This window comes from Taudactylus pleione, unplaced genomic scaffold (genome assembly GCF_031769625.1).
Source record: "Taudactylus pleione unplaced genomic scaffold, aTauple2 ptg000201l, whole genome shotgun sequence".
Classification (NCBI taxonomy): domain Eukaryota; kingdom Metazoa; phylum Chordata; class Amphibia; order Anura; family Myobatrachidae; genus Taudactylus; species Taudactylus pleione.
In genome coordinates, this window is record NW_028284603.1 from 57,415,104 (window position 1) to 57,428,379 (window position 13,276).

Sequence of the window (13,276 nt, forward strand, 5' to 3'; positions counted from 1 at the left end):
ATCTCCCTATCAACATTCTGGAGTTGAGAGCTGTAACACTTGCTCTGATTCAGGCTCAGGATGTTCTGCACATATCGTATTCAATTGCACAATGCCACTACAATGGCTTATATTATTAATCAAGGAGGAACCAGAAGTCAATGGGCGATGGAGAAGGCAGCTCACATCCTCTCTTGGGAAGTACTCTGGGTTCCTGCCATATCGGCTGCCCACATTCTTGGGGGGTGGACAACTGGGAGGATTCCTCAATCACCACACAGTCATAGAGGGGGGGAGGGAATTTTATCAGGAGGTTTTTCAAAAGATTTTGGATAATTGGGGGTGTGCCTGACATAGACCTCATGGTTTGCAACCCAAAAAGAAGTTTCAAAGTTCCATTTGAACCAAGACCTGTTTTTTCCCCCGCTTTTACGCGTTTGTCGTCTTCTATCTCGTCTACCCTAAACCTTTGGCATGTAATAGGTGCTTTGGGGGTTTGTATCATTCGTACCTCTTCTATTCGACATACTGAGAGTCTCTTCATTCTGGTGGACGCACCCAAGTGGGGCTGGTCAGCCTCCAACTGTTCAATTGCTAGGTGTATGACGGTCACCATCTGACAGGCATATCTGTTTTGGAGAGAAAACACAAACACAGCTCGAGAAAACTGATATCAGTCCACAATTTTCAGTAGACTATGTCATAAATAGATAAACGTGTATCTGATTGTACTCTGATTGATATTATAAGAGTGAAATAAAATAAATATCAGAAACACGAATCGATAGTGACACTACTGATTGATATATCAACTATGTAATTATGTGAGTAATAGAGATAGATTGATATTTTGTTATTTATTCTGCAGAGTGAATTTAGACTGCTATTTTTTGAAACATTCTAACAATAGCAGGATTGCCATTATTTATCTGGCGGTATTGTACTGATAAGTATCTATTAATATCAACTTGAAGCAGATGATTATGGTACCTCATATTTAGAGGACACAAACAAAAGAATTTGACAACATTTGAATTAGATAATATTTATTCACACAAAAATATTCAGATATAAAGGTTCATTTATTCATAGACATAACAGTAAACGGCTGTAAAGGAAGATTATAAGTCTGCTGTTTGGTGACGGAGCCCCAGGCATATTATTTTAAACTCTATTTCTTTCTTTAATCTATCATTTTAATATTTCGCCATCCATGAATCTCTAGAGGGAATATTTTAACTAACTACCAATAAAAGTTAATTTTTAAGAATTATTATTTAATTCTCGACCAGTGCACCCAACATACTACTACTTTTTTGTGTAGCTCTGTTGTAGGCATATCTGTTTTCCAATATGCCGGTTCAGTATTCCCTCCGGGTTCATTTGACCAATGCAGTTGGTGCGTCTTGGACACTTTGCCATGGAGCCTTGGTGGAGAAATTGTACAGAGCGGATACTTGGTCATCTGTGCACACTTTTACCACTTTCATACCTTTGGTTACCCTGACGCCAGTTTTGGGCATAAGATTTTACGTGTGGTTTTGCCAGACGAGATCCCCCCCGATCAGCTTGCTTTTGTAAATCCCAAAGTCAGCACTGCAGTGTCTCTCAGATGGGATATGTGAAGCATTTAGATTTTTTATGACCCTTTCCTTGTAATCCATCTGAGGGACACTGTGATCCCTTCCTGTCGTGTTGTGTTGTTCGTAGTCCTGTTCTGCTTGTTCATCTTATATTTCACTTCTCTTGCTAGATTTTCAAGTTTAGTTTCCTCCAGGTGGCTTTGTTAGTAGAATAACTGAGGTTCTGAGGAAGCAGGAAGGGTTAGAGGGGGTTTAGCTAGTTAACACTTTAGTGCCAGCCCTCTTACCCAGAGTCAGCACTGCAGTGTCCCCCAGATGGATTACAAAGAAAGGTTCTTATAGTGGGTACATAAAAAATACAATTATTAGTACCATCAAAAAATAAGTTTCTAGAAAGAATATTTTTAAACATATCTTAATATTTACAATTAATAACTTCCAAAGAAATTATGTACACGGTTAGCCTCCCTGTAAGTAAACTAAGATAATTCAAGGAAACCTGGAGGCCAGTTAATGTATTTAATGTTAGATTATGTATTATATACTGGAAAATGTAAGTATACAAAACATGATACAGTTACAAATATGACTTCAATGTTTTCAGAATAGAAGGCACCAAAGTGGTAAAGGCACGCACATATGCTGGCCACACATAGCAATTCTGTAGGCAATTAGCCCAATACTGTAGTGTGTGGCTCACAAATGCAATAGTTTATAATAATTTGATTAAAATGAATTACACCATTATTAGGAATGAGGCAAATGCAGTTGTAGGGTGATCTCAGATAACATCTATAGGCCGGTGTGGACTGTGCATAGTTCAATAAATCCTCGATGTTTGTCGCTTTCTCTGGTAAGTTCTTCATATCAGGATAGAGTCTGGGGTGGAGAAGAATAAAGGTCTCTTAGAAATAGCTCTGGAGTGATTCTCCCAGAATAGTTTCCAGTTGCTTTATGGTCTTCTGACATTGCTGTTCCACTTCCTCACATTCATCTAGAAAAGAAGAAAAACATCTTTGTCATTCTCATATAAAAAAGTATTTATTATGCATCTATGTACCACTAAGCAATGCAGAACTCTCAAATTCCTAATCAAATAATAATATACCCCCCCCCCCCCCCTAAAGCTCTATCTTAATTACATCTAAATAGAAATGGTCTATATATGGCTCAATTCATTCCCATCTATTTTGGCTACTTTCTCAGACCAATGCTTCATGGTAGGTATAATGTTTTAGGATGATGATCTAAACACAACACCTAATACTAAGGCTAAAAAGTTGGAATTTTGTTTCATCAGAATCAGTAATATTCCTCCACTTAATATGCGAGGCCTCCGCATACTTTCCGCAGAACCCTAGGTGATACCTCATGTCAGATATCATCACCAATGGTTTTCTTTTTGCCTTCCTTCCATGAAGAGCAGATTTTTTTCAAGTGCCCGGTCTATAATTGCAGTCATCCCCTTGGGGGGTGGGGGGAGGAACCGGCCAGAAAGTCCTTCACTAAACAAACAACCTGCCAGCAGCACAATACTCCCCCGGATGCACTGAGGAGGGGTTTCCAGGCACACAGCAATTGCAGCCACAGCTGACATTCATGTAATTGTGCTGCTGCAACGGAGACTACGGCTGGTATACAAATAGCAGCGGTAAATTACCGCTGCTAACGGATCCCCGGAGGATATCTTATTACCCCCTAAGTCCGGACCATTACTGGCACTTATCAGGATTCTTTTCCCAAGACCCGATGTGTCCCGAATTTTGCCGTGGTGATGGTGAAAACACATAGGTCCGTGAAATTATCACGGATCCTGTGTGTTTGTGGTTGAATAATCCTATTTGATCTGCCAATACCGTGATAAATCAGTGAAAAAATCACAGTTTTTCAGGTCAATTGGATACCGGCCTTTATCTCCTGGCCTGTAGTGGGTGTCAAGAAGGAGGGGCTGGTGGATAGGATAGGGAGGAGTAGTGTAGTAGAGCAGATGAGATGAAAGAGCAGCCCAAGGGACCCATAAGAGAGCCCCTCTGCAGGAATGAGTGTGTCAAGCAGTTGGAGCCCACAAGAGAAGGTGAGCAAAGACAGTGCCTGCCAGCTTGCCCAGTGCTGTACCAAGGGAGAGCGATAGACTTGAGAAGGGACACGAGCTTCAGAGCTCAGGGGCAGATATAGAAGGAAGCCAATGAACAACCAACACCATCGCCTTTTTTCTTTATGCCACATTCCAAAAAATAATATACACTGCCTATGAGGAAGAGGTTAGCTCTAGCAAAGGACAGTACAACATTCTACTCTAGTACTTACATATAGAATGGACAGAATAGTTATTTCAGCACATCTATAGCAATTATTAGAATGTTATTATGGAGTAGGCAGTGCTTTGGGTGACAATATCTGTATATGCTTTGCTATCATCTTTCCTTGGAATTGCTTTGAATGTTTTTTTTCATATTTATGGCTACGTTTTTATTTGGAAATTCACAATGGGATTGTGAGATCTTTCACGGAGAGATGTAATTAATTTGTTTTCCACTTTTTCTATAGGATACATCAAGAACAGTAAATTGCACAAACCTCCCTCGTTGGAGGAAATAACAGTGATATTGAGCTTCATTATCCTCTACATAGCTAGTACAACACTCATGTGTACTTGGTGTTTGTGTGATCTATGGTTGCGAGAATCCTGCTCTCCTACCATCCTGTATCTCATTTTCTAGAAATAGATTTAATGAATTGTTCTACATATTAGTGATATATTCCATGCTAGACCCAAATCATATGCATAAGAATATTTTTATATGTGGGGCAGTCAGTCTTTTTACAGTAATGGTCACTGAAAGTTCTGCATTGGGTACGGGATGCCAGTGCTCAGAAACCTGATGCCGGCATCCTGACTGGCTTATAATGCCGACACTTACCGGTAAGTAGGCTAACCCTAAACCTATCCCTCCCTCCAACGCAGCCTAATCCTAACCCTCTCCCCCCAGTGCCTAACTCTCCCCCCCAAACCCCACCACTCAGTCAGTGGTCAGGATGCAGGCGCCAGGGCTCTGCCTGGTGTCGGTATTCCGATGCCAGCATCCTGACCACCGGGATCATAACTACATCCCCAAAAATGTTACCTCTAATCAATCCAACTGATTGAAGCAGTGCTTATTTATGTATACCTCCTAATGGTGGGACAGTGCAGCTTTGAGGTGACTGTACTGTGATCAGCCTGTTGGATGCTACTTTTTCGGACACAAGCAACAGCTTCAACAAAATGCCTTCCTACTCTTTGGTGGGGGAGGAAGAAGGCCTAAATACTCACTGGTGGGAGGCCACACCCCTAGCATGGCACAGCCAAGCTCCTGCTATGGCATCATAAGAGTATTTGGGCTAATTAGTGGTAACAATTCCTGATTAAATCCATTTTAATTTCAAAATGCAAATGTTACAGCCATGATATATATGTAAGTTAAAGATGTGTTAATCCTTGATATGAAGAAGAATGTAATTTTTAGAATATAGTTTTTAACACAACCATCCCCAAAGTGAGAAGGGTTTAGATGGACTGTGCGCTCTCACCTTCCATGAGTTCAGCCAAGAAGGGGATAGATTCTGGGAGCAGGAGCATGTAGTTCTCTCTCAGCTTTTCCACAAGATCGACCAACACAAGCAATGCAGCAAAGCGAACCTGATAACAGACAGGGAAAGAAAACCTCAGTATGATATATTTTACAGAAACGTATAGATGTACAGAAGCCTAGGCTTCCCTGGCTGGTCTGTGAGTACTAAGCAAATGTTGGACACAATAAAATCATGGGAACACTGACTAAACAGCACTGCTATAAAACCATCATCACAGTGGGCACTTGGAGACTTGATTTACTGATGGACCCTGCTTTCCCCAATCAGAAAACAGCTAAAAGCGCTAAATAGTACATTAGTCTCTACACTTTTTTCAATTCTGTTGAATTTATTTAATGGTTCCAACTATAAATTACAAAAACAATGATGTTTTCACTTAAAAAAAAAACAAACAAAAAAAGAAAAAACTTCCCTTATGAGTCTCGCTAACCCGCCCTCTCTCAACAAAAAAGGTCAAACAAAGTCATTTACTGGTATGATTCACCTTATGTAAAGAATATATGGATGCTGCATATATGACCTTGCTCATCTAGTCTTAATACGCCATGCAGCGCGATATGTCCGTTGTGAGCGAGCCTCCAAGTCCCGTGCAACACTCTGATACCATCAAGCTTATTTTTTTGCCGAAAATGCGTCTAAGACGCAATGCGATGGGACTAGATCGCACCAGCAGACTGTGCTGATTAATTTGATATGCAACACTCATATACCTGTGTGAGTCGCACACAGATATACAAATGTCAATATCAAATTAATCAGCACAGTCTGCTGGTGCATCCTAGTCCCATCTCATTGTGACAGAGTCATTTTCGGCAAAAAAAAATAAAAGACTTTTTGGCACAACTGCAGCAAAGACGAGTAAGATCACATCTGTATGTTTTAAAGAAGCACATGCCACTTAAACAGGATACCAAGAAATACATATGAATGTCTTTTGCATCAACTGCAAGTATAATACATTACCCTGCTATGGGATTATTTCCATGAAACTATCCGATTTAGCGCTATTTGTAATGTGCAGAATACTCTATATATTACTTATGGTGAAAACTTGTCTACAAATCAATCTCTGAGAGGCCTCAAGGTGTGGAAGAGGAAGACATAATAATATGTGTTAGAAATAAAGTATGTGCTTACGGGCATACTACTAATACAAATAGTCATGCAGAGATAGGTATGGTGCTCGGACTGACGTGATCAATTAGGGCTACGTGGGCACCATGCCTATCACTGCACCAGAAACTCGGGACAAGGAAATAGTGCCCAATACAGGACTCTTACTACCAAAAGTGGACCTTCGAGGCTGGGGAATAGGGAGAACATCTGCAGCACTACTAGGAGTAAGGACGGAGATGCACTGACACACTGTTCCGGTGAAACATGAACAGCTGGTAGAATTCAGTAACCGGCAAAAACCTACAGCGTAGTATGGGAAGATATTATCTACAGTGACTACACAATGAGAACCAAGGAATGTACAGATGCGGTAAAGAGCAGCCGGCAAAACTCAGTGAGCGGCAAGGACCAACAGCATACTTTGTGGAAACTTTGCCTGCAAAGACTACATTTATTGTGGAGTACAGTGTCACAAGCACCAATAGAACAGCCAGGAAGTGACTCATTCTGCAGCACACTCTACAGTAACCTTCTTGCCAAACACCAGCAATCAGACCGTACAAGTATTTCCAATGAGGATCTACCTGAATGAGCCAGGAGACTCACAACAGGAACCTCTGCGAGTGTGCTAGCACATATACTTAGACATTACAGCAATTGCTAATACTGGCTATATACATTGCAGTTTATTGCAATTTGATACAAAATAAATTGTTATATTATATCTATTATCTTACACATATATTTTAGTCTAATCAAGTGCACCGGGTTATCCTATATTTTACTTTCTAACTAGGAACACAGCAAAAGGAAGCGTCTTTCACAAAATAAATCCCAAAGGAGGGAGAAGCGCAGATTTGTGTATTTTGATCTATAAAAGTGCATTGCATAGAGGTTCCTACATTTACTATAAACCACATTTGTAAAAGTGGCTCACAGGTACTTATATTTACACTTCTACCCTGGGTATTCTGCAGTGGAGAATTAATAAAATGTACATGATTTTAAACGGTAGCCAATCGCCTTGAATGTCATCTCTTCTCACCTTAGGAGATGAGTGGCGCATCTTCAGTAGGATCTGGTAGTTGAGAGGCTTCCAGAGGGAGTCGTCAGCCATAGCAACAGAGAACTGAGCAATACAGGGTACGAGGCTGCTGCTCACTCGCATGTGGCACTTTTCATCCCCTCCAAGTAAATTTTCAATCTAACAAAGAGAGTTATTTGATTGATCAGCAAATGTGATTCATGTGGGATGGGGCTGCAATGTCTATTCTACAAGAGTACAGAGCACTTTTATACCAGAGAGGATTAAACAATGCTAGAATCTTTAGAACATGATCTGTACATGATAACTGAAAGACTAAAGGAGCATACCTGATCCACCAAGGGCATCATTAATGCCTCTGCTCTCTCCTTGCTGACAAAATGCTGAGTATCATATAGAAAGATTTTGTGCAGACAATTGAGAACAAACTCCAGAAGTAGGCAACTTTTTTCATCGTTGTCTCCTGATTCAAAAAATGCCTCATCTGTGAGAAATCCAGAATAGACTGTTTAGTGACACTGACATTCCAGTATAATATTCATCAACGTTTCCATTACATCTATCCAAATGGGTAGCACATATTGTGGGGATTCCAAGTCTCTGCCATCAGCCAGATGCCCAAGCCATAATATACATAAAATAACCCCCCAAGTGACTCAGCAGGAGCAAAAATAGTCTGGGAAACAGGTTAGATTGTATTACAATCCTTAAATGCTGTGAATCTCAATTTTTCACCTGGGTACCCCCTGGCAGCCCAATTGTGTTACTCCCAACATTTATAAAGCAATACATTTGTAATTACGATAATTGCTATGAGCTAGACTCTAGGTGCCACTACATATAAAAACAACAACTGTGCTATAAAAAAGGTTTACTAATATAACATAAGAACAGAATTTCAAATTTTAAAATAAAACAATTGTCCACAAATGCTATCTTTTACAGAAATACAAAGACATACTCTTTTCATTTGGTTATCCGTGCCCTAGCGTGATGCATTGGGCTAAATAGCCCTAGGACACTACTTTTCCAGTTGCCTGATTAAAACCTGGACGCCCCCCCCATGCCAATACAGTATACTTTCCAAGTACACCAGAGCAGCGCAGAATATTATGCATACAAGTATAGACATGTAATTATTTCAATTTAACAGAGATAACAAAAGAATACGCACAAACCCATATAACAAACAAGTAAAAATAAGGGCAATCAGTGTGACAAGTGTAGTACAGAAAAAAAAAACATTTCAAATAAAGTAATTTCAAATTCAGATAAAATTTTGCATTGTTCTCATATATTTTGGCAGATTAAAGTCAATTTTTTGAGATTTTCTTGTTGAAAATTCATTACATAGGTAGGGAACATAGATGTCTTGTGTTTAATTAGTATTACTTTCTTTTAATTTAAAGCGGTAATTAATTTGTCATTGTTATTAATAAAATGATTTTGCAAGAACCATGTTTTATTGTGCCATTTTATTTCTGTCAGCAAAGTTAATTATTCCTTTAATTCAATCTCATTACTTTTAAGAATCAATTATTGAATGGCTAAGGGTCTCCATATCCATCCATTATACATAGGCTTGCCATAATATCCCTTTAATCCGGGACACACATGAATTACGCTGACTCTGTGGCTGGCTAAATTCAGGCCTGGATTTCACCTGGTTGTAATCAGCCACAGGACATGTGTAAATCATAGGCGTCCCGGATTAAAGGATATTATGGCAAACCTAATTATAGCAGTGGTTACTTTTTTCTTTTATGTATGGGATGGAATGCAATGGCTAGGGTCAAGATATACTGTATGTGTGATTGAGCCAAGTTTCTGCTGGTTCTAATGCCCAACATTGTAGTTAATAATAAATCTTTTATATTGATCCTCAATACAAGTTTGACACTAGAACAGCAAATAACTGAAAAGGTGGTGGCTCTAGCGTGACATGCAATATTATAGGACTGCAAACCTGTTCCTGTACAAGAGTGCAAGCCCCTCCCCCGCACACCAAAAAAATAAAACATTAAGCCACAACAAAGTTCCAAATATATTTCCCTTTATCCTTAGCATTGTAATAAATGTATGATTTGAAAAGTTTAGTTCTATGACAAAACAAGTAACAGTTTTAATGGCATTATATTAATGGACGTAATGCAGCAACACGTACCAGTTTTCATGGTGTTGGTCTGATTCAATATTTCTGCAAAAGGCTTAACAAGGTGACCAGCAAACAAGGTAAAGAGTCCCTTCAGCTTGTCAGCAATACAGTCAGACAGCCGGCAGAAGGTGAGCAGTCTGTCCTTGGAGGCTCCTTCTGTTTTGGACCAGTCGAAAAGCTGAAGGAGTGAACAAATATAAATGAGCGCATTGTAATACGCAACAAAATTCGAATGGTCCTAAACATTAAGCGGTCTTACCTTGAAGAAAAGTGGCCTGAACGTGGCCTCTGAAAGCTTCATGACCATGATGATCAAACAGTTAATGATATGGCCCTCAGTGGTGCCCACTTCTTCCAGGGCGCTCTGCCAAACAAAAAATAATGTTACCACAAACTGAAAAACACAAATGGTCATTAAAAATGTAAAGATCAAGCCATATTTTTCTTTTAGCCAAGTGGCACGAGATGGGGCACAGCATATCACACTGCCTGCCTGTAACTGCTCTGCACACAATAATGTGACTGTGTGGGAGGTTACTGCGGCGTAATCTGCCATATTTACTTCAATTAGACAATCACTTAATGGCACCACTTGGCTAAAACGGCTCTTCACCATCAGTAGCTGTGTATAACCAGTTCAATATGTGAATTAAATAGAGACTGTGATATAAGATGCTGACCGTTAATCAAACCCACAACATTAGTTCATATTCTCTTTATACATCGCAGCTCACAACATATACCAAGGCGAATGTATTGTTAACTTTACCTCTAAATGCTCCGCTCTGTAATCCAGGGCCTTCAGGAAGAAAGACGTCAGCTCAGACTGGTGAGATGAGAGCTGCTGCTTCTCCATTGAGGCAATGTGTTCCCTCAGGATGTCCATAAGAAAGCCCAGGCACTTTTGCTAAAAATAACAATTAAAACATCTTATGTATAAAATTCATTGGTTTGTTGGTCTGTCCAGTTATACATTCAGACACCCGTGCACCTATTGGGATGAAACCAATGTAAGGTACTCCAGTTGGATCCTGGCCAGGTTCTAAAGGGGTTAGGGTGCAGGACTGACCGCCTGTTGCTGTACGCTGGGCAGAACTTTGACCCGGGGATGCTGGGAGAACTTTGACCTTGGGAAGCTGGGCAGAACTTTGACCCAGGGACCCGGTTCTGGCCCTTCCACTGGATGGATTTGGATGAAAACTTCACACAGGATGGCAATTGGTCTGGGATGCCTAATGGAGTGTTTGGGGTCCCGGTCGGACCTCATGGCGGAGTGCGTCAGGCAGAACCTTGACCCAGGGAGACTGTTCTGGGCTTTCCAACAGATCGACAACATCACATAATAAAACTTAATAACTTGGAAGATTTAAACCTGGGCAATACCGAGTACTTCAGATAGTAAAAAATAAATTTAGGGATGATATGGTGATCCTGAAACTTCTTTAAAAGACTTCTGAAGACATTATGTAAAACGGAAGTGCAAAAAAGAAAAACTTTTGTTCATTTTAAGTAGGAAATATGTAAGATGCACCAATATTTATGAGAAAGACTATCCATTCATTCACTAGGGACCCATGACATCAGTGACACCTGGTTCAATATTGTGACTAGTACTCATGGAATTGGTTTCATCTCACAAAATGGCTGCTTCCACCTTGTGGAGAATAAACAATTTCAAGGAAGGTAGAATGTGTCAAGTCTTAGTTCTTTCATGCAGTTCATTTTTCCAGTCCTATGTTATAAGATTTAACCCGCAATATAAATTGCTTATGAGGCAGTAAGATTTAAGCAGCCATTTACTATTTCATCCAGATATGCTGCCAGTTTGGACACTGACAAGGAACCAAATTTGAATGATATCTGTATTACTTGGAGCAACTGTACAGCTGGGCCCACATTATATCATCCTCAAGTCTATTTCCCAAGTATTCAGGAAAATAAAATCACTGATGCTATGTGCTAATAGGGGTAACCTAGATATCTAATAAACAGCCTTGCCATTTACCTTTCCTGTCTCACTTACAGTATAAAAGTACACATACAAATGGTTTCTGAGATTTTAGGTGAAGCGCGAGATCGGGTACCATTAAGGATAAGCCCCATCTCGCTACCACTGAAATACAATTATAGGACCAGGGTTATTGCGGTGAAATCTATCCACTGCGCTTCAGGGATTTCCTTTTATCTAACAGAAACTCACTCAATATCTAAACTGTTGCAAGGTATATAGCATAAAGAGGAATTAGGTCATCAATAAATAACCTGGCAGACACCAGCATATAATTGGAAAGGAAGTGTGACATGAGAGAATAGTAATTATACTGTAGTAAGTATGACCTCTGCCTTTTGGCAATGGATAATACAGACCTATAATCTTGTCCTAATCAGATTTTCATTACTTTTCTTTGTAATGACACTTATATATTTAACTAATAACCTTCTGATTATTGCTAAATTGAGCTTTGAAAGTGAAAATTCCAGCACATAAATTCACCAGGACCGGCTTTCTAACTTACTCCTTACATGGATCACTTTTTACTAATAAAACAGTGTATACCAGCAGAACATTAATATTACCACTGCGGCTAAAATACAAACATAAATCATATTCCATCCACTTTCCAGTTACTATTAATGGCTTCAACATTTTAAAGGACACCCCTTTCCTCTAACGCTTGTGGCAAGTTACAAACACAGCAGGAAACCATTTAATTTACAACATGTTATAGAGGGTAGACCGGGTCATTTAATAGAGATGCCAGACATAAGTGCTAAACACTGAATAGATGAATAAAGATGAAAATTAAATGTCTTTAACCTCAGGGCAGAAACATCAGAGAAAACATCCTAATTGCGTCCTCAATGAAGAGATATTCTGGTATTTGTTACCAAATGTCACTTACAGAGGTGTAGTTAGGCTAAGTACAGATAATTGTACAGTGACAAAGGCCTGTATTACCTGCCGCGTGTCCACAAGATGACAGTAGCACTTGGTGATGGCTGGGAGAAGAACTCTGGCTGCCAGACTCGTTGCCAGGGTTGTTTTCAGCGCTGTCACCCTTATAGAAAGCTGAGAAGTTGGTCCGACTTTGACAGCAATCTTGTTCAGACGTGTAACCTGGGTGACCACAAAATTCACACATCAGGAGCAGAGCACCATGACACCAGTTATCTATAGAGGAGTTTGAATAATAAAGTACACTAGGAAATCTGAATATAAAAATCCCAATATATAAACTGCATCTCAGGAACTGTTCTGTAATGTGATGCCAGAGCAAGTACTTGTAAGGTTTTCCTTTAACCATCACTGAATATGAAAGCACAAAACTTAGGTTACATTGAAGGAAATTAGAAGTCAGTTCATAATACAATAAAAGACAAAAAATATTAAAGCATACTTGCAGACAATCAGCTCCAGCCTTCCGAGAGGGAGCTGATTGTCGGCTAACAGCGCGGGGGCGGTCATTGGGGGCGGAGCCGGGGCGGGCCAGCCAGTTGGTGGTACATTGGGGGTGGAGCCGGGTGCGGAGACGCACGATCGCGTCATCGTGGCTCCGTCCCTTTTCACAATGCCGTTATTTTCGGCATTGTGAAGCAGGGGTCGGGGCTGCGATTCAGCGCGAATCGCGTCACCGGCTCCCCCGCTGCGGGGGTTTCTAGTCTTTTCAGGGGGGAGGACAGGAGGGTCGGAGGCTTCCGGGAGGCTTGCCTGCCTTTCCGGGGGGCCGGGAGCGGCACCCGAAAATCAGGAGGCTCCCGGCCAAA

General features: G+C 40.4%; 1 protein-coding gene across 1 annotated transcript in view; it reads right to left on the bottom strand.

The window, feature by feature from the left end:
* Positions 1 to 1,008: 1,008 nt before the first annotated feature.
* HEATR1 (HEAT repeat containing 1) overlaps positions 1,009 to 13,276 on the bottom strand; it is a 171,667-nt gene continuing 159,399 nt past the window's right edge. Inside the window, exons 38-45 of the mRNA XM_088477396.1 lie at positions 12,471 to 12,629; positions 10,281 to 10,418; positions 9,771 to 9,875; positions 9,521 to 9,689; positions 7,686 to 7,840; positions 7,357 to 7,515; positions 5,133 to 5,241; positions 1,009 to 2,556 (exon numbers count right to left, since the gene is read on the bottom strand). Coding sequence (XP_088333522.1) covers positions 2,468 to 2,556; positions 5,133 to 5,241; positions 7,357 to 7,515; positions 7,686 to 7,840; positions 9,521 to 9,689; positions 9,771 to 9,875; positions 10,281 to 10,418; positions 12,471 to 12,629 — 1,083 coding nt within the window. The 3' untranslated portion in view covers positions 1,009 to 2,467. The remainder of the gene's footprint in view (positions 2,557 to 5,132; positions 5,242 to 7,356; positions 7,516 to 7,685; positions 7,841 to 9,520; positions 9,690 to 9,770; positions 9,876 to 10,280; positions 10,419 to 12,470; positions 12,630 to 13,276) is intronic.